Source organism: Drosophila grimshawi, unplaced genomic scaffold, assembly GCF_018153295.1.
Source record: "Drosophila grimshawi isolate 15287-2541.00 unplaced genomic scaffold, ASM1815329v1 contig_1377, whole genome shotgun sequence".
Taxonomy (NCBI): domain Eukaryota; kingdom Metazoa; phylum Arthropoda; class Insecta; order Diptera; family Drosophilidae; genus Drosophila; species Drosophila grimshawi.
Window position 1 is genome coordinate 17098243 of NW_025062900.1, and position 21342 is coordinate 17119584.

At 36.1% G+C, this 21342-nt stretch overlaps 2 protein-coding genes across 2 annotated transcripts; one reads left to right on the forward strand and one right to left on the reverse strand.

The window, feature by feature from the left end:
- Positions 1-20909, forward strand: LOC6561828. Its single transcript, XM_032736394.2, has 8 exons — positions 1-415; positions 2417-2936; positions 14234-14622; positions 14911-14988; positions 15421-15553; positions 18210-18519; positions 18581-18678; positions 20290-20909. Exons 2-8 carry the CDS (start codon positions 2627-2629, stop codon positions 20433-20435), a joined length of 1464 nt encoding a protein of 487 aa, XP_032592285.1. The 5' UTR covers positions 1-415; positions 2417-2626; the 3' UTR covers positions 20436-20909.
- On the reverse strand, positions 7019-8100 carry LOC6562883. The gene is made up of 3 exons (XM_032736393.2): positions 7964-8100; positions 7226-7880; positions 7019-7160 (listed from the first exon to the last, which is right to left on the reverse strand). Exons 1-3 carry the CDS (start codon positions 8011-8013, stop codon positions 7134-7136), a joined length of 732 nt encoding a protein of 243 aa, XP_032592284.1. The 5' UTR covers positions 8014-8100; the 3' UTR covers positions 7019-7133.
- Positions 20910-21342: the final 433 nt, after the last annotated feature.

Here is a 21342-nt window from a genome sequence, read left to right on the forward strand (position 1 = left end):
TCTCATTCAAAGCCCGACGCTTCGGAAGCGCGACACGTGTTCAACGGTTCCATATATGTATATGTCTCGCCAGTGTCCGAAAACGCGTGATGATAAAAATGAAATTGAGGCAGGCCCGATTGCCATGCGGCCGTGTGTAATAACAGACTGATACGCATTAACCCAAAATAGACAGTTCAAAAATGCATGAACATGCCTCAAACTGTCAACAGCAGAACAAGAAACTTGTGTCAAGCAAAAACGACAAGCAACACTGGCATCGCCACTGCACTTGTCAACTCAGCCAAGAATCACTTAAAACGCGAACCAGCAACTGCAATTAGCAATACAAATTTAGTGCTCAGGGGACTTGAGCCAAACACAACAAAAATTGACAGCTGACATTTGTAGCCGGATAAGAGATAAGCTACCAGGAGTGAGTGACGACAACTTCAACTGTCATTATGTGAATTATGTGCGAGAACTGAAAGTGAAAGTTACGAGAAATTCACCTTTGCTTCTTTTCTGCTATGGAATATATACAAACACATACATATATATATATATATATATATATATATATGTATTCCTTTGAGTGTGTGCCAAGTAATTTGGTTGTTTTTTGGGTTTAGAAAAAACTTCCCAATTGGCCCACCGAATTGTGTCTCAGCTCGGTTGCGTTGCATGTGAGGATACCTTCAGAAAGTTTGAGATACTTTGTTCTTTTCGATAAGCTCAGATAACTGTTAGCATGTTATTGTTTAAAGTGCTTTACAAGCGATTACATAAAATACTATAGATATAATTAAGCGATACATGTTTAATTTGAAATTTGATATGTTTTATTTAATTCATAGAAATGAAAAGAACTTAAAATGAAAGTTTAAATACATTTGATTTGCAATATAGTTTGAAATTTTGTGTGTTTTGTTTAATTTGAATAAAGGAGAAGAAATAAAACGAAAATTTGATTTGAATTGAATTGTTGAACTTTAAAATTGTTGTTTATTAGCTTTAGTGGACAGAAGCTTTACAGATATAAATAAATATATAACAGACACACACACACATACACATCTTGGACAGCTATAATCCATTTACAGGCAACTTTTCGACCAATGGATTTCCACAGTCAAAAATTAATAATTAAATTGCATTCACACGACTTTAATCTACTTTGACTAATCATATGCCTAATCGTTGGCAAAGTTAGTTCAGCATTTAATGCGCCATCGAATTAATAATCTTCAACGTGCGCCCGATTTTCGACTGCTAATAATTCATAAACACGCGCGCCTCGCAATGTAAACACCAATGTAAACACACACACACATACAGACACTTGCCCACATACATGTTTGACAGGCTGAGCATACATCTTAACATGCATACACATATATGCTGCTTAGCATATGAGAGATCCCCATTGCTTGCTGGCTAGATTTCTGCCAGCAGAATGTCGTTGTGCTTATAATGCCCATGCCCATGCACACACACACACATACTAGTGTAGTTATTCAGTAGCATAGACGTGTATAAGAATAATCCTATATTATTTTATAATTCACTCTTAACAGTGGCCGCAGATGCAGCTTCAGTTTTTTAAAGAGTTGTTGGTGCTTGAGTGTCGCTTATGGCAAATGCTTTAAATATTATTATTATACATATTTTATATTGAGTGGAAAATATAAAATAATGCAAAATATTTCAATTGCTAACCAGTGCCAACTGATAAGAATTAAGGGACAACAGTACAGTGAAAAACAATAAAATCAACTTCGCAAACACAAACAAAAGGCTCAAAAGAAAAAAAACGAAAGCTGCGCAGTAAGGTAAAGAGTCGAATGGGGATTGGTTAAAGAAGGAAATAAATCCATTTAGAAGATGTAGATGTGGATAAAGTTGCGTATAAGAAAAAAATAGGAAGAAGAAAGCGAAGAGTAGACAACAAATACAATTAAGTTGTGTAAGAAAATAAGTCGTTTTAGCCGATGTCAAACCAAAAAAAATAAAAAAGAACATCAAAAGTGCGGAAAGTTTAACTGTGTGAGTGAATATGAGGATGAGTGTGAGCATTAGTGTGAGTGTGAATATGAGTATGATCATGAGAATAAGTGCTGAAATGTGTATGAGTTTGAATATGAATATGAATATGAATATGAATATGAATATGAGTATGAGTATGAGTATGAGTATGAATATGAGTATGAATATGAATATGAATATGAATATGAATATGAATATGAATATGAATATGAATATGAATATGAATATGAATATGAATATGAATATGAATATGAATATGAATCTGAATATGAATATGAATATGAATATGAACATGAAAATGAACATGAATATTAATATTAATATGAGTATCACACGACAAAGCCGAAATTAAATGTTGAACATTGAATTATCTTTTTCTTGTGACTTTTAGGCAGTTAAGCGACATAATGATTAAACAAAGTAGACTATTGAAACGAGATAAATGCACAAAACAATAGCAATAATGGCGTCACATGCTGCCGTTTGTCAATAGCGGCAGCAACATAGCTAAATGAGTAATGTTAATTGAATCACCTGAAACACTGACAACAATTGCATAGAGCCAAATAATAAGCTGAAACAATTTACATACAACCGCTGAATGCCGGCAGCAAAAGTGATTGTTAAACATCAACAACAAAAACAACAGCAACAACAGCAAAAACAACAGCAGACGACAAAGCGTGTTTTCAATAAATGCGCGCGGATGCGTCGCAGCGGCGTCGTCGCCGACGTAGCCGCTAAATCGACCACAAGCAATGCGGCCGACGTTGGCGTCGCAGCATTTGCACCTAAAAGGAGGCAAGGCGAACAGCGCAGCGGCAAAGGGGCGCGAGGAATTGCAATAATAATGGCGTTATTATTTAACATAATGCATCCACAACAAATTTTGCACTGGCCATTTTGTAACGGTAAGTGCTTTTTTGTCCACCACTTTTCCTTTGTCCCTTTCTCTTCCTCGCCTCTTTGACTTTCGCCCAGTGGTTAACATGCGTTGGTTGTGCGGTGATAAAAATTCGTATTGCATACTTTTAGCTGCTGTCATAATAAGTCACATAATATTAGGTGCGTATAGCTGTAAATTTACTAACGCTGTTTTTTCCGTTGACAGTTGTTTACACGTGTCTGGCAAAACGAATGTCGAATATTCAACAATATGGAAACCCATCTTAAAAGTCAAATAAAATTCAATATTGCCGAGTATATAAAATCACACACAAGTTAATGCATAATTCATAGCTAATAAATAGTTGAGTGGCGAACTTTTGGTGGGTCTAATGAAATTTAATCTTGAAGCCATCATAAAAAATACTTTGCTAATTACCAAACCAGCATTAATAAATCTTCAAAATGTTTGTGCACAAAAAAATGTTTACTAATTAATGAAATTTATGTCGGTCAACTTTAGTCCGGTCGACAAAATACTAAGACGAAATTCAGAAGGAAATAAGGCAAACCAAAGGAAAAAAAACAACTAACATCCCAGATTTTCTAATTATATATACCAAAAAGCAGCGGGACTTGAGAAATTCAATTTTTAGCTTGCACTTTTGAGTTTTGCTTGCTGCTTAAGGTCGCAAAATGTGCGGGTTTTTATGACGTATAGGAAATGTATTCGATTGTGCCTCATCAAATTTGGGAAGCATACAAATATATAGTAGGCTTATCAATTTAAATTGCTTAAGCTACTTACAAGAGCAACACACGCTGTTAAATGAGACACAAGTCTGGGAAATAGGAGTGGTGTTATGGAATTTGTGATGTTGTCAAGCAAAGTTTACTCATCCTGTGACGTATCCTGCTACAGTCTGGTGCTGAACTGTAGCTAAACGGTGACGTACTTTGAGTAATCTCCACACACACACACAAACACAAACATAGAGGTACACACGTACTTTCACATATTATTCACAAAATTAGGTCAATCGGTCATCGGACACGTTGCGAGTCTCTGCATCCTTTGTGATAGGATATTACCATGTTGTTGTCTTTCCACATTCGCTGGACTCACACGCCCCATGTCAGCGTTAAGCACAATATATATACATATGTTTATATGCATGAATAAAATAAAACTATAAAACAGCCGGTGCGATAAATTAAAGTTACTTTCAGGCGCAAGAATCCCAACTGTCGACTAAAGTTTGCCAGCTCCAAAGTTTCGCATATTATTTACAAACGCACAATGCGAAAGCCAACCGACCAGCGGCAATGGGTTTACTTGGCCCAAAAGTTTCAGCTGAGACGGCCTAAGACTAGAACAAGCAAACGCTCTGCAACAACAACAATAACAACAACTACAATTTCATTTTTGGTGCCTGGACAATTGAAATAAAAATTTGCACTTATTACGTGAAACTTTATTAATTTGCAGTCGAGAACTGCACATTTTACAGCAAATTAATTTTGATAATTTGGTTTATAGCAATTTTCACTTTGTTCCGACTGTGTTTTTTTTTTTGTTTTTGCTTTTAGCACCACCATCTGTCGCGTTTGGGCCAAACTTTTTTTTAACCCTTTCTTTCTTATTACTCCATTTTTGTAATTGCCCCTTTGCACATTTTTGCAGCCCGCAACGCCGACGCATTGAATTAATTAAATTGTAATTTTAGTTGCATTTTCAACTCTTTCATTTTTTATTTTTATTTTCTTTTGCCTCGCGGCTTTCCATCATTGCCATGTTAATTTTATACTTTATCTGGATATTTTTTCGCCAATGCCGTCAGCTTATATCAACAGTCCTTTTTTTATCATTTTATTCTTTCATGTGCTGTTTTTTTCTGTGTATTATCTTGAATGCATTTCAGTGTCATTTAATAAGTTTTGTATTGACATAATAGAATATCAATTTAAAATAATTTAATGAGTTTAAATCTCCCAAATGCGCAATAAATGCAAAAAGTTGAAAAATATCCTTTTAATTCTCTAAATCCATTAAAAGTGACTTAATGAGCATTTTGAATGAGATGAAGGAAAATCTATACGAGAATCCTCATACCCGCTTTTCCGTTTCTCTCCATTTCTATTTTATTATTATTTGTATATATATATATGTATAAATGTGAGCTTCTGGCAGACTTATACCTGATACTTTTGAGGGCATTATTCTTTTGGGGCAAGGTCATTGAGAGTCTGAGGCAGTTGTGTTGGGTGGGGATTATATTCGTTGCGAGAGACAACGGCAAAAAATTGGACAATATTATCGAAAAAGGGAAAACCAAATATAACTCAACATACAATAATCTCTCCCGTCGCAGCTTCTCTGCTCAGTTTAAGGGGTTCAAATGCTAAACTTGCCATATAATATGTAAATTACAATCGCACACACCCAATCACAATTTATTTCAATTCGAAAAAGTTTGTTGGTTCAACGGTGACCTTTTTTAATTTGTTGATAAATCTTTAAGTCTTAGTCACATATTAGCATACTTTTTTTTATTCACAATCGATCAGTATTCAGCACAACTTTAACTTGCGGATATATTCAGCTTATCTTTTTTTTTAGATTAGGTTGTTGTGTGACATAACTGTTGAATTATTTATATGCCTAGCGATTTGGATAGAGAGCGACAGATGCCGAATAAAATAAATTATTATTGTTATTTTATTGTAAGCCCTAGGAATTTGTACTTTTCACTAAATAATGAATATAAAATCTAATTTGTTACTACTTTTCAATACATTTTTAATTAAATTATATGCGAAATATTGAATATTAAATGTAATTAGATACTCATGTTAACAAACGATTATAATCCACAAATGCTGTTATGTCAACTTTTAGCTATTTTAGCGTTCAATAGTTTCAAGATTATCAAAACGGCCGATTTGCCAGTAGCCAAGTGCTGCTGCAGTTGACACCATCTTGTGAAAATTTACTTCCTTTCGAACGGAGAACGCTGATGGCACTCGAGAAGTATTCCATTCCATCCCAACCCTGCTGGCTGTCTCTCTCCATCCCTACTGCTCTCTTACTCTGATGCCCTGAACCCATTGAAAATTACTGAATAGAGTATGATGGAGATTTGCCAAAGTACGGAACATGCAAGAAAATATCTATATAGATAATTACAAATTCTGTTATCGAGCTGAAATATAAAAAGGTGCCTTGCCTTGGATTCCTTTTATGGTAAATTTTCTCTATTAGAGTATATCCAAGTCTTCTTGTTGACTCTCAACTAGAGCAATTTGGTTCTTATGCGCTTGTTGAGAGTATTATTATTTTATAATTTTTATATGCCATAAAAATATAGCCAACTTCGTATAGAAATTTAAATGACAGCAGATTAATCTCGGCCTGCGAGGATATGTAATCTTCGGTGTGCATAAGATAGATATTCTTTCTTGTTTCTTATGTACTAACTGCCAGCCAAGGGCATCGGCATATTCCAAGACGGGGCCAAGGCGGAGGCTAAGCCAAAGGCAAGGGCAAAGGCAAAGGCAAAGGCGATCTAAGCGCAGTTATGCAGCCAACATCAACAAAAGCAAACTTGTTTTGAGTAGCACATAAATTCTGGCTGATTACCATGCCTGTCTGCTGGTGAGCAAAGCATGTTTGTTTAACTTTATACTTGACCCAGGAACTACAAGTTGGCGCGATAAGGACAGCTTTAAGCAAATATATATGTGCAATCATGTATGTATGTAAGTAAAACTATGACAGTTCAGACAAATGGCTCAAAGCAAAATTAGCAATCTCTAAAATATATTTTAAAGATTAAAGTTGGAGAAATAACTTTTCGACTGCGAAATATTGCTATAAGTTATCAGAAGCATATTGTAAGATACATAGATACAATCATATGTATTTCAGAGCTGTTGACAGTTGAACCAGTCAAACGAGCAATTTAACAATGCCAACCAAGGAAAAGTTTCCAATAGTTGATATTGTTAATGTTACATGATAAATTATTCAACGAACTTCTGCAATGCAAAGCATCTCGGCAAATATGGAATTTGCAATAAAACAATATAAATTATATAGGCACATTGGTTTTTAATAGAAATGATGCACAGCAAATCCGATAAATAGGTACAATTGAATATTGCATTATTTTACATATTCGCGTTTAATGCCACAATATGAATTGTTACTCCAATTTCTTGGTTTATTTCTTATCCTTGGCACGTTTGACCTGCTTGGAAGATAGAAATAATTACTGATCAAAGTCAATTAGCTTAATAAATTTGAACCACTTTCCTTGATATGCTTTTTGGATTTTTGGTCTTCTCGTTCAGCGTTATGTTCCTCGGGCATTAAAGATGGTGGCAGGCCTTGTTTAACCTTTTCCTTAAAATGCTGAGGCAGGGATTCAAAATCCTCGTTGGCGTTGGCCTTCATCAGTCGCTTGTTGCTTGGCGCAACACCAAATTTCATCTGCAGCGTCCCATTTGAGGGAGCAATGGGCGACACGAGAACGGGTAGGGCGTGGCTGTCCGAGGCTGCTTTTAGCTTGTGCATGAGCAAGCCCAGATCTGGAGGCAGTGAATCTGGCTGCATTCGCTGTGAGCCTGGGGCGGGACACTCCCGAGCGCCTTTGGGAATGCTATTGAAAGCCTTTGGCATTTTGTTTGTCACAGTCAGTGGCTCAATGTCAGCCAGGAGGGCTGCATCCCTGGGATCCATTTCGGTTGGCCCCCCAGCACTCTGTTCGTAGGCATTCAGGTTGAGCAAATCGATATCAAGAAGCATGTGAAGACCCTTAAACTGTTGACTATATTGCGACTCCAGCTCAGGAAAAGAAATGGGCTTTTCCGTATAGTCCAACAGAGTTTTGGCACAAGGCAAAAACTTGCAGCCAATTTCAGGAACGGGTAGCTGAGCACTGTACGTAATGGGGCAGATAAGCGGGGTGCTAAATAATAGAAAAATTGTGGATAGTTGATAGTATGGCTAAGGATGTGTTTTTCAAAAATAATATTTATCATATCTGCTTACAGTTTTGCATCCAATTTATTCGATTCTCCATTAGCTTTACTTGCAGCCATCTTGCCAATAATTAAGCTGAATCAGACTAAATGCTTTCTCACGTTGTTTGGCAGGTGACAGGTGCTTGCTGAGCAACTAGACCAGTGATGTGTATCACATTTTGATCAAGTGTTGTAAGTGACGGCAATAAAAGGTATCGAGTACAAAGTGCTGTGAAAACAGAAATCTGTTTCTATTGTTGTACTCGGCCAACGGACATCTTCAATTTGGACTTGTTTTCCACTTGCCAATTGGCAGACAATCACTACTTGTTTGACTTCATTTAATTTGTGTTTAATACAAAATAAACAATATAGAATAAAACAATAATACATCGAATAATTAATACAAAATAAACAACACAGAATGGCTACAATACAGATGGTGTCACTTTCTCTTATTTGTTGTTAATACCAGAAATGTCATCGTTTAATGTATTTAAGATCATATATTTATTTAGATTAAGCTAAATATTTATATTTTGTGCTTTTTAAAAACCGCAAGGCAACTTACAATAATATAATAGAACTGGTAACAGTCTGCAATCAATTGAATACATTCAGCAGAACTGAGATGACCTCCTGCATAGAAAAAGCTCCTTGTGTGCCAAATTCGAGCTTCACCTTGACCAAATGCTTGCCAGAGTCCTTGGATAAAATGAAGCTGTCGCCGCCATGTGGCACGAGCAAAGTACCAAAGTGCAACTGCACCATCTCATCTAGGTTTAGATAAGGATATACATAAGCGGCGGTGTCCGATTGACTTTCCAGTGGCTTGTCAATGCCCACAATTTGTTGATCCACAATCAGTTTCTGTTGCGGTTCCAGCTGTAGCTCTGGCTGCATCGGAAGGGGGCCTTAAAGCGGCATGCTAAAGAATAAAAATCGATGGCAATTTGATAAGATGGTTGGTTCCTTCGACTATTAGCTGATGCAAAATTGCTCGCACTTTGTCATATTCCTTAAGCGATTCTCCATTCATTTCATTTGTTGACATCTTCCCAATAATTAAATCAGGCTGATTTAGTGATGTGTACCTCATTTTATCAAGTGCTGTAAAATCCAACAATTATCAACTATTAACTGCTGAATACAGGGAAAATCAGAATCTAATTGTCTATTCACACAACTGCTGATGTTATCCTCCGATCCACATCCTTAAAGTTGCCAACTTTACAACTTTGTAGCTTCAGGGTTTTTGTTCGCAGTAAATCAATCAATTTACCAAGAAAAAAACAATGTTTGCATAAATTAGTCTTCATTTTTGTTGGTCCTTGATTTTAGTGTTGTCAAAAGCGAACTTTGACAACCCATTGAAAAGAACCACAATTTAAGAACCAACACTATTTGCAGAGCTATTGTAAATGAGTTGCTTAACAAGTATTGCTGTAATTGTGTTCATGACTTATGATTTCTGCAACAGTTGAGCAAAAGTCGTAAGTAAAAGTAACAGCTAATTGTGCGACCTTTAACAATAGAGTAATCAATTGTAGTGGTGCAGGACAACAGCGACTGCCTCCCACTGTCCACGAATAGCACTCTATATGCCGAGTTAATGGCACCCAATAAACGTCTTAGCTAGAGTGAGAACTGATGAGCTGACCGGCAACGAGTGCGGGACGGCGAGGGAGACGCCACAGAGTGTGGCAGAGTCAGCCGAATAATTATGATTTATGCCACCCGGGAAGGTGGCGCCTAATTGTCTGGCCATAGGCATGTCCCGTCCGTGTGCAGATACAATTATGTCCTGGTAGCCACCCGAAACTGGTTGCCATTCATCTCCGTCTAGCATTCCATAGATGCCACATATCCCACTCCACACTTCGTCTCCCTCTATCTGACACCCAAAAATAGTGGGTATGTTGTGGAAATGTCACACGTACCGTAATTATGATGTGCCTGACTAACGTGAACAGTTTCCTAATGCTAACGCCTGCACATACGGTTGGTTCGTCCAACGATTTCTTCAGTTCTAACTGAGTCATTATGACCACTTAGAGAAATTTACTTCATTTTGGAGATGCTGTAGTTGAGTGCCGGTCTTTCCAATTTCATATATAACTACTCATCATATCTAATTAGTGCTCATGCCCCTCAAAAGGACACTTGAGTTTCTTGAATAATTTTGTCTTTTTTAGAGTTTCCATAATCTTTCTAGTTTTTTCAACAGTTTTTCTCTCTTTTACTTAATATGAGATTGCAAGAAATAATCGATGTATCCTAAATTAGAAACATATGTGCTCTTCTCTGAAATCAGAGTCTTTTGTTATGTTGCTCGCAGGCAAGTTTAATTTTGCCAACGATTTAAAACTGGGATCTGCATTTGCTGTTTGTGTTCATGCTTGCGGTTTCCCCTCATGTCGGCATACGAGTATGTACGAAACTTAAGCATTGCATTGTCGAGTGTCGCACATTTTTCACTTAGAACTGCATTGTTGCTCTTCGACTTGGCTCTGGAGCTGGCCTCATTTGCAGTTTCGCCTTTTTGCACCGCAACATATTCATTTGTTGTGCTTTTATCCGAACTTTCTACATTTTATTGCAAGTATGCATTGGCTACATTATTTATGTATATACATTATTTATGTATAAAATTGAATTTAAAATGTAAATTACAAAAATATTGCTGAATGCAGCGATCATTTGAAAACCTTGTTTTAAATATATTTTTGGCGAGAATAGCGATAACAACAGGCAAAGGAATAAATATCCGTATGCAGAATATCGATTAATGCAATAAGTTTTTAGTGTTGTTCCGTTGAAATAATCGATAATTATATAATAATTATATGAGATGAGGAGATGCTGAATTTGGTATGTAGATTTCTCTTCAGCATACAGAGTTGATTGAAATACTTTCAGAAAATGTGAAAAACGTATTTTTAGAGGTATTGGCTAAAATTTAGTGTGAGTAAAGATCTATATGCCATCTTATTTAAAATATGGCTATATACAGAGTATTGCCAAGTCCCACACTCTCGACCCGAGCCAGTTTTCTCGATCCACAATGTGTCGAGGGCTTGTGTCTTAACTGCTGACAGCCACCCCATTTTTGGTTAAATGCCATCGTTCTTAGGCTTTTATTGCATGTTTTATGGAAATGTTTCAAACATTCGACGCACTTTGCACATCAAACGCATTTAAAGCCTGGGGGCTACTGTGCACACACCACCAACAATCACCCAACCCACCCACCAGCCACCAGCCACAACCCACCCGTCAACAAGAGAGCCATCTGGGTCCCTGTTGAGATAACCTGCCATGCAACCTGACTGCTCAACGCACCTCCGAGTGTCTGTCTATCTGTCAGCTAGTCAATCTTCAATCTTGTTTGTGGTACGGCACACGAAAAACGAATTTTTGCTTTGACAGAAACTGTTAATTTCGTTTGATTTGCTGCCCCAGGGACATCTATCATCAGTTCTTACAAACAACCGAGACTGACGCTTAGCCTCCTTGCTGCAAATTTGACAATGGGTTCATAGGCACAATATTGATTATCTGCAACTGGCGCTATTCCCTTGTCTTCAACCACAATTGTCTTTTTGATCATTTAATTTTCTGGTTCATCGCATTATTTTAAGCTCGGATTTAGAAAATGTTTCATATTCTGGCTGGCATTAATTATTTTGACTGTGTGCATTTCAATTAACTCATTTTCTAGCTAACTGCTTCATTGTATTTTTAGTTGCCATATTTTTGCGCAATTAAAGGGCTTTCGATAAAGGACATAAGAAGGTTTTGAGATTGCTCAGGAAAAATAATATATTTTAAGCGAAATCTGTTATTAGTTTACCCTTTCTTATGTTGGGTCTCTTAAATAGTATTTGAAGTCGTATTATATTTTACATTACTAATAAAAAAGTCTAACTTGAAAAATATTTCAGGTATAAATACATATAAAATATAAGCAATTAAAATAAATAATAAAATAAGCACAAAAATCGCAATTGATGTTGTGTCGATTAGCAGCAATGATCCTGAAATGTAAACGTTATTTTAAAAATGGAATAATGTCGATCTTTTAATTTTTAGAAAGCCAAAACTTAAACGTACCACTAATATACTAAATTTCTTAATTCGATCTCATATATTTAACCAGTTTACTATTGAACACACAAGCAAAATAATAAATATAATAATTGTGTCTTATTTATGCAATAAAATAATTCTGTTTGTAGTAGGATCCAAGACATTAATTTATAGTGACACATGCACATTTCAAAATGTACATGCACACTTAAAAGCAATAATAAAATGCGTATGTCTAAATGCAGTAGAAAACTACGCCATAAATACATTAATGATGTTGACGCAAACAGCACTGGCTGTTAGATGGTCAAATCCACTCTCGCTTGACACATAAATTGGGCTTAAAGAAATGTCAAATTGAATTGAATTTACGTCAAACTGCTTGGCGATGATTTCCGCTCGACTTCACACACAATAACATCCTTGAAATGCCAGAAACAAGCATAACAAATCCACCTGAATTGAAAAGGTTACACAAAAACTCATTCACAAACTGAAATTTCCCCACAACTCTCTCAACAAAGAAAAGTTGGTACTATGCTTGTTGAACAGTACCCACTTCTCGGCGACCTCATCAAATTAAAGAGATGCAAAAATAGTCCTTGACTTTAAATAGTATTATGTAAATTAGACAGCGACAATAGACGTTATCCAAATTAATTACAAGCAACAGCAGATTTTTAGAGTATATTTAAATAAATGTGTGTATAAGTTGCAAAATATGTTTTATGTGTGCTTAGTCATTTGAAACAAAGACTTAACTTCACATGAGTTTCTCTTAAACATTTGCAAACTTTTAATTAGTTCATTTTAATGTATGTATTCATTTATTATTTTATAATTATATTATTATTATACTTAAGCCAGCTGCCAAAAGATTACAGCTAAATTAAAAATTACACGTTTAGGTGTTTTTTTTTTTAAATACAGTTCCTATTTGGTTCTAGATGTGCTTTGATGTTGGTTACAAATGGTATGTTTTTGAGTAATCTCCACCCTATTAAGCCATCAGGAATTCGACAAAAATTATAGACTGCTTGTCGGAGCGATAATCCTTGTGTTTCCGGCATAAGTGCAGAAATGATGGCAAGGATAATGCCAACTCCCAGACAGCATTGATAAACGTAGACCTTTTCCATTGAGAATGCCACAATCACAATGAGGTGGCTCACCAGCTCAATGCAGACAGCCAGTGCAAAGGGAAAGTGCTCACCCAAATAAATTGGGATGCTGATGACAAAAAGGCCAGTAAAGAACTGGTAGGTCAGAGAGATGGGAAACACCTTTCATAATTAAAATTTATGTGACTTCATTTCACCAGCTAGGATTAGCATTACAGCCGTTTCCGTTTCCAAGCTTGCTCACCAAGCAAAGTGTCATAAGGATGCTAATGAAACGCAAAACGCTTTACAAAATTATTGACCAACTCGGGTTGGATTACTACTAAAGTACTGTGCAATTTACGTCGTTTTATTTTTTGTTTCATCGAACAAAAACATAAGCCAATGTATAATTTATATATGTACATATTGTAGTTGTACAATTCCTGTTCCTGTTATTGTTGCTGATTAGAGTATTGGGCTTCGCTTTTACTGTTGTGTGACCTTTCTGCTTGTTGGACAATCGACTGTTGACCCTTGACCCTTGACCACTGACCATATGATCTAAGCTGGTTTGTGGCGGCTCTTGTTTACCAATTTTTGCAACTCGCCTTTTTGGGTTTGTTCGATATATGACTGACGTCATCTTCATCATACCAGCCCCAAATGGTGTTTGTTATTAAAACAACACATTGTTTTTCTTTTAATTAGCCTGTGTCCAATATTGAAGGAGTTTTCGTATACCCGTATATATGTGGTCAAGGACGTACGCTTGGGAAGGGATTAGGTGATTTAATATTTAATGCTATCATCATTTAATACTTTGAGGTTTATGCGATTTTAGACGCTTGTATTTATTAGAATGTTAATTTGTAACATTTACCAACTATCTGTCAGCGGGCCAACTTGTGTGCAGTTGGCCAGCAGAACAAATCAAACGGCAAACAAAATGAATGCCTGGCTCACAAAGCAACCGAAAAGGACAGCGTAATAAATTTATTTGAAAAATGCCTGGTACGCGAACAGAAAAAAGTGCGAGATGCCGTTGAAATGATGAAAAATGAGATGGATAAAGAAGCGCCTTCACTCCTCCTATTTCGTATTTGCAGGTCCTTTTGCAGAGGCGAACACATACAACAGCAACAACAATAACCATAACAGCAACCACAACAATGACAATAGCAAGAACAGCAGCAACAGTTATAACAATGTTGAGTTGAACGGATTCAGTGGCAATGTCCTGGCATCGTTCTCGTCCTCTGTGGCCGCAATGCTGCCACAAGCGGAAGCCACGAATAACACTTTCAAGAGCTTACCATTCCTAGCCAGCGAAGATAATTCTTTTGCCTATTCCCAGAAACCGGACGGTTTTGCGGAAACGGAGCTGGCACATTCCTTGCCAATATTTGACTTTGGCATGCCGCGCAACATCACAGGACGAACAGGACACACGGAGGCCATAATTAAGTGCAGAGTGGATATGTTGAATGATAAGTCTGTAAGTCAATCTAATGAAATCAATACTTAACTTTAAAAGTACGCTATAAATTGAACATGAATTTACTATTTTAGAAACAAATTATTCACTAAGTGATTAATTTAATTAATTATGTTAATACTTTTAAATTGCTGCTGACTAAATTTAATATAACGCCAATGAAACTAAAATTTGTATTTGATTTTTTTTAATGTATTTTGAAACTACTCAGCTAATCTACTCAGTTCCCCTTTGTTAACAGCTGCAGCATTAATAATCCATGAGTCTGTTTTACCATATCCTGGATAGGTATCCTGGATACGCAAACGTGATCTACACATTCTGACAGTCGGAACAGCCACGTATACATCCGATAAGCGATTTCAGGCAAGTAATATATACATATACAGTGTCTCCCAGCTTATTTCGACCAGTGTCTAGCAAAAAATTTAAAGTGCTATAAAGTTTAAACAAAGAAACAAACGCAAAATGTTTAAATGCTAATTTGTTTCATGTTATATCACGTTTGAAAAAGAAACTTTAGTTTTTATTAAAATATACATATATCTTGGTGAGTGTTCAGAGTGTTCAGACTGACTGGCCATGCTGCGTGATTAAAATATGCATAACATCAATGGACAATTATTGCACTATTATTTTTTATTTAAATTATGCAAATTTTAAGCTTGTTGATTCAACTAATTCTTGAGCGGACGCAGGTATACATTTGTATGATATACTGCCCTTATTAATAAGCAATAATGTACAATTAACGTGTCATTTTAAATGATTTAGCGCAATTAACACCGAGTATTGCAGGTGACCGAGTCGAAGGATATGCGCGAATGGACGCTGCACGTGAAATCGCCAAAGCCCAAGGACAGCGGCATCTACGAATGCCAGGTCAACACGGAGCCAAAAATATCCATGGCATTTCAACTTAATATCATTGGTGAGTAGCTAATTAAATATTTGCATTTACACTGATCCCCCATGTCACAAAAGAGTATGCTGTGTGCCAGGCTGTCTGAGCGATGCTATTCAAAATAGAGACTCGACACTTGAGCTACAAATGGAGTAAAAGAGTTTCTAAGCCTATTTACTTTGAAAGTAATTGCTAAATTCATTAAGGTTCTCCAACTCGTAATCAGTAGCCAGAATAGAGTACTGCAAAGTCAATTATGTCCGACATCACAATTTAACTTGATGTTGTTGTTGACTGTCTGTCTGTCTGTCTGACTGACAACCGCTGACTACGCATTTGATGCTGTTAAATTGCTGATTACAGTTTTTAATTCAGATTACCTGCCCAACTGCTCACAATGATGATTATTTTATTTGTCTGTGCTCCCATCGGTTTTAAACTGTGCGCGCTGCAACATTTTGGTGCAAATGTATGCAGGCATTCATATTTAATTTCTCATTTTTCATCATAAATAAATAAAAACGTGCCAAGGAGCAGCGCTCAAAACAGGCACCTTCAATTTGTATCTACCGAATCGGAATTTTGGATGAGAGAAGTTCTTGACAGCTCACATGTTTTCTAGGGAGTTAATTAGTAAGTCAGCCCGGGGGACTTAAATGAGTTAAGCTGCTTGATTGGTTTGGAGCTGTAATGAAGGTTGGCTTAGTAATGGGGTGTACATATTAAAATATGGTATGAGAACAGGTTAAAAAGTAGCAAGAGCTAAGAAGAAACCCCTGCTTAACAATATATTTATTGACATTCAATTATTATATCTCATTTTTATTTTACCTTGATGTCTCTTAAAGTCCTCATTATTCGAAACAAAGCAGCCAATTAAATCGATGGCTGTTAAAAAGCTCTAAAAAGTGTGAACAAGTTTTAATTAAATGCAGAATAAAGCTACCGGAAAGAATTCCATATTCGATGACGTTGCCATCGAGTGTCAGCCGCTGCTTTCAGCCACTTATGCAAATCAGTTTGTAATCCTGTTTTCTACTCAGATACCAAAGACAAAATTAGAGTATACTGGCTTTCGACTTGAATGGCTTGAATCTTGGGATGTATGTATATAAGATAGTCGCAAGCTTTAAGATACGAGTTGTTAACCTACTCTTTTCAAATTAACACTTTATGAGTCATTAAATTCTCTATAAAAAAATGCTCATTTGGCAACAGAGTATCTTGCAGTCGAACAGTGTTCGTAGTTCGGTTTGCACTGCAATCGTTCTTTTGCCAACTTCCTTTTTGGTGTTTTTCACAAACGAATTTCCGATTACATTTTCTTTGCCACCATATGCATTTTAATTTACGTTAATGAAACAATTGCGAAAGTGCCTTCGACACACTGCCGGATGCTGCAGCAAGTTGAAAGTTGCGTGCTGCATGTTGCCTGCTGGACACTGTGGCCTTATTCTTAATGACATTATCGACATACGAATCGGAGTGACTTTAAAGTAGCTTCTGCGAGACGCTTAACTCTTCTCGCATTGCATTTGATTAATGTGATAATGCAAATTTATGCAACCGACCCTCGGTTTTTTCGCCATGAGATTTATGCTACACATTAATTCAGCTTGAACGTTGGCAATAAGTATCTGCCTGATGGAAAATTCCAAGTAATGCTGTACATGGATACATTTTTAAAATTCGAAACGAGACAATTTCGAAGTGACAATCATAAGAACTACACAAATTAATATTCTGTTCAGATTTCAACATATTGACATATTTTATATTTTATGAGAATTCGCACTTTGAAATCTCAATGTTGCTCGTTCCGTATTGGTAGCTCCTGATAGGCGAAAGTTGTCATAATATATCCTTTTAATTTATAAATAAATAATAAAGTTATAGTTATTTGATTTAAACCTTCTGAAAGTTGTAGCTCGGTCCTATAATAACACCATTTGAGACAGCTACAAATTTCATTTTATTCCTTCTGCTGCTGCCCCAGTATATCTACGTAAATACGTGTATCTCCTATCTGTTGGTGCAGGTTACACTTTTCCGGCTTATTTTTATAATCTGCTTCCATAGCAAAGAGTGTATATTTGTTTGCTCTCTACAATACCCATTTATCTGTACATTCAGATAAAGGAATCGCTCTGAACTTTAGTTTTTCTTCTTTCTAGAAATAATTTCTAGGAAAAATATGTTTGCTTTTTATATATTCCATAAATATATATCTTAGTTCTGTATCTTTATTGTAGACCAGCAGCATTAATAGTAGTTGTGTGATTGTGTGTGTGATTTATTCTTAGAGTCAAAATTCGAGCTGCTCACAACGTTTATTTTTACAGAGTACTGTGCAGTCGGTTAGACTGGAAGTTCCCAGTCGTTTAATTATTATTATTTGCACGAGCCAAGGCACAATAAATATTATTATTAACCCACTTTTACCAATACCCACACATATTCTGTCTGCCACAAATATATATGTGGAACGTCTGCGTTTTCATTTTGCTCGTTTTACTTTTACAGGTGACATTTGGGGAAGCTTAAAACATATGTCATTTTGTTATTAAAAGTTTATGCTTTCAATTACGCAAATAGTCTGGAAAGTATTTGCATAAATGACTATGTTTGCAATATTCTAGTCGCCACAGTGAATACTCATAACGAATTCACCTTTTGTCTGTAGAAATCTCACCTGATGCCAAGGCCGTCATCAATGGGCCGCCCGATCTGCATTTCAAGGCAGGTAGTGCGATTATACTCAGCTGTGTGGTTAAGCAACCGTCGGTTAAGGAGATTGGGCCCATCTATTGGTATCGGGGAGAGCAGTTAATCACTCCTTTGGAGGAGGACGGTAACGAGGTCGAGATGCCAAAGGATCTGCAACCAGGTCAACTGAATCAATCACTTAACGAAGTCTTGAGCACAGACTTGCAAAAGGAGTTCGTCACACGTATTGCCATGGAATCCCAGTTGGGAGACACCCTCAAGTCGAGGTAATGTATAAAATTGACATGTCGCAAGATTTTAAGTATTTAACTAGCGTCTTTCCAAAAGGCTGCGCATCTCCAATGCCCAAATTACGGACACCGGCATCTACACGTGTCAGCCAACGACTGCGAACAGCGCCAGCGTTGTTGTCCATGTCATAAATGGTAAGTAATCCCCATTTACCCTTCTCAGATTTGTCGCTGCAAGGACGAATCAAATTTAAAGTATTATAAAAATAATATTAATAGAAATAATCAGGCGAAAGAGGAGAAGTTTTCCCATTTAATTTTCAAAGCCGTTTTTTGGAAGCTCCCTTTTGCAAAATCGGAAAAACCTTTCATTTTGCAAATGTACGCTTTTGACACAACAATGGAAAAAGCTGTTGTGATTGAGCATTGAATTGATGTTCACATCGCTAACAAATTTGTGAGTTTCCAAAAAGGGAAACGGAATAGTTTTGTGTAAATTTCGATTTCTATTTCCGCAATATTTGCTGTTACGATTCGCCTTCTTCCCCGAAACTCTTATGCTCTTATAGCTCTGGTTTTTAATTGTTGATCAAACTCAAAATAGAACTTCCCTGGGATAATATATTATGGAAAGTGGGAGTAAGCTTTTAATAACTGCGCTATTTATTAATAAGAGCACGAGTAAGTTATATGCTTATTATATGCTCTGCCTGTATTTATCTGCCAGTCGGAGCCCATAAAAAGTAGAGGCATAAAAATGGGCTCTCGAATAACTTAAGCAGATCAAGTGTGTCATACTTTCTTTCTAAGTTTTGTAAACAAGTCAGCGTTTTGGCATTTCACTTTGCATATTTCAAGCATAAATTTGAGGGAATTGTGAGATTAAGTTGTGGAAAACTACACACTTATATACAAAACACTGGCACTGGTCATCGTAAACTTGACGCGTTCCAAGTCCTTTCTGGTTTTATGGCACGCACTTGAAGCAAATTGAAGTGCGTTAATTTGATGGCATATCAAGTGTTAAATTAAATGCCTGACAGCTAAGCAGTTAAGTTGAACCAAAATTGTATTGTACTCGAAGTAAAAGCTAAGCAATTTAAGGAATTTACATTTTAAAGACTCAGAGCAAGGACCATAACATGGGTGCTACTATCCACGCAATAATATATATGATAATATGTCAGAAGTAACTGGCAAAAAACAGTTAATCATAGTCGTATTCCTCAGCGAGGCACATGTGGCATTCACAATCACATACGTGAATGGGACAGGCATAAGGAAATGAGTGCGACACTGACACATGCCTTTGCCTAAATACAGATAATAAATCAAAAACAATACAAATTTAAATAGGATGAGTCGAAGAAGATATAACCGACAACTTTATACTCTTATCAGGTTATATTAAATTGATAAAATAAAAAAAAAAACTAGTACATAAATAAAAATGCCAAAACTGATGCTTATTGAAACTGTCTCCATGCATGTGCTGGGTATTTAAAAAAAAACGTGGGTTAGACAAAAATAACAACCCAAAGAGCACAAAACATTCGCGATAGACTGTTTTTTCTTTTTTTTTTTTTTTTTTTTTTTATACAGACATATGAGTTATTTATCTAGCCCAATCTGAGGGCGTGGCTATCTTCATGGGGAGCAGGAAAAAACAAAGGAAATAATCTCACAATTATGTTATCTTATTTGTCGCACAGAAAATGGCCACTGCTGTCCTTAATTTAAGTATAAAGACTTACTTACATTCGGTTGGGACTCACTAAGTTGTCATTTGTTTTCTGCCCTTTGCAGATGAAAACCCCGCGGCGATGCAAAAGAGCGCAGCGACATCTTCTTTCGGCATGGATCTACACCAGCTGGTGGGTCGAATAGTCTATTCTATGCTGGCAAGACACTCGACCAAGTACTGGCTGCCAAATGGCAGCAGCTCCAACTAAATGTAGTAGTTAGTCTTTGTCGTCACAGCAGCATCAACAACAACTTTCCATCGAAAGATGACTAACTTAATTATAAGCATTTGTTATACTCTGATTTTTTCTTAGCTGCTTGTAATTTTGTAATGTTTTTAAAAATGGCTCAAGGAAAGCAAAAGCAAGGAACCGTGAACAATGCGCTTCTTTTCGTTTTTTCCGTATTCCTTGTTATATTTACATTTCATTGTGTAATAATAAGAACGAGTAGTGCACTGCTCAAAGCAATATTAGAACATTCCAAAAGTGGGGGAATTTACAGACAGATGATGTAGCGATGATGAGGCTTCAGCGACAAGGAATTCAACTCACAACGAGATGACGACAGTCCGTCTCAAAAGTGTGTGCACGTGACAAAGACTAAAAACTGTAATATAGTATTATTTGAATAGAAAACGAAAAATTGGGCAAGAAACTTGATTTGACAAATTAATATTACTTTGTAACTACATCCAATAAATATGTATATCATTTAACGCTATAATTTTGGTAAAGAAAATAAATAGTAGTCTATAATATAAATTTTAATTGTAGCCATGAATTTAATACTTGTAAGAAGATGAACAAATTTTAACGAATATGTGCATGTGATGGTAAACATAAAGTAATTCTTTAATAAATAAAATAATAAAGCAAAAATCAGAATATGTGGACCGAAAATATACAAGCATATATTGTAGAAATTGATGTAGGTAAGATATACAATTAAATACATATTTCTTTATATATCAACTTTGCTAGTAGCCAAATACTTATTATTATGTTTGTACTCTTCGGAATTTCATCTAACATCATATCATATTACATCTTGCACGCAAAGAATAAATAAAACACATTACTTTTGTCAACATTATATTAAAATAAATTACAATTG

Coding starts and splice junctions, on each gene's coding strand:
- LOC6561828 (XM_032736394.2), top strand. CDS start 2,627: ATGCCGGCAGCAAAAGTGATTGTTAAACATCAACAACAAAAACAACAG. Junction 14,623..14,910: donor ATATGTTGAATGATAAGTCT/GTAAGTCAATCT, acceptor TATCCTGGATAG/GTATCCTGGATACGCAAACG. Junction 18,520..18,580: donor GGAGACACCCTCAAGTCGAG/GTAATGTATAAA, acceptor TCTTTCCAAAAG/GCTGCGCATCTCCAATGCCC.
- LOC6562883 (XM_032736393.2), bottom strand. CDS start 8,013: ATGGCTGCAAGTAAAGCTAATGGAGAATCGAATAAATTGGATGCAAAA. Junction 7,881..7,963: donor AATAAATTGGATGCAAAACT/GTAAGCAGATAT, acceptor TCTATTATTTAG/CACCCCGCTTATCTGCCCCA. Junction 7,161..7,225: donor AATCCAAAAAGCATATCAAG/GAAAGTGGTTCA, acceptor TCTTCCAAGCAG/GTCAAACGTGCCAAGGATAA.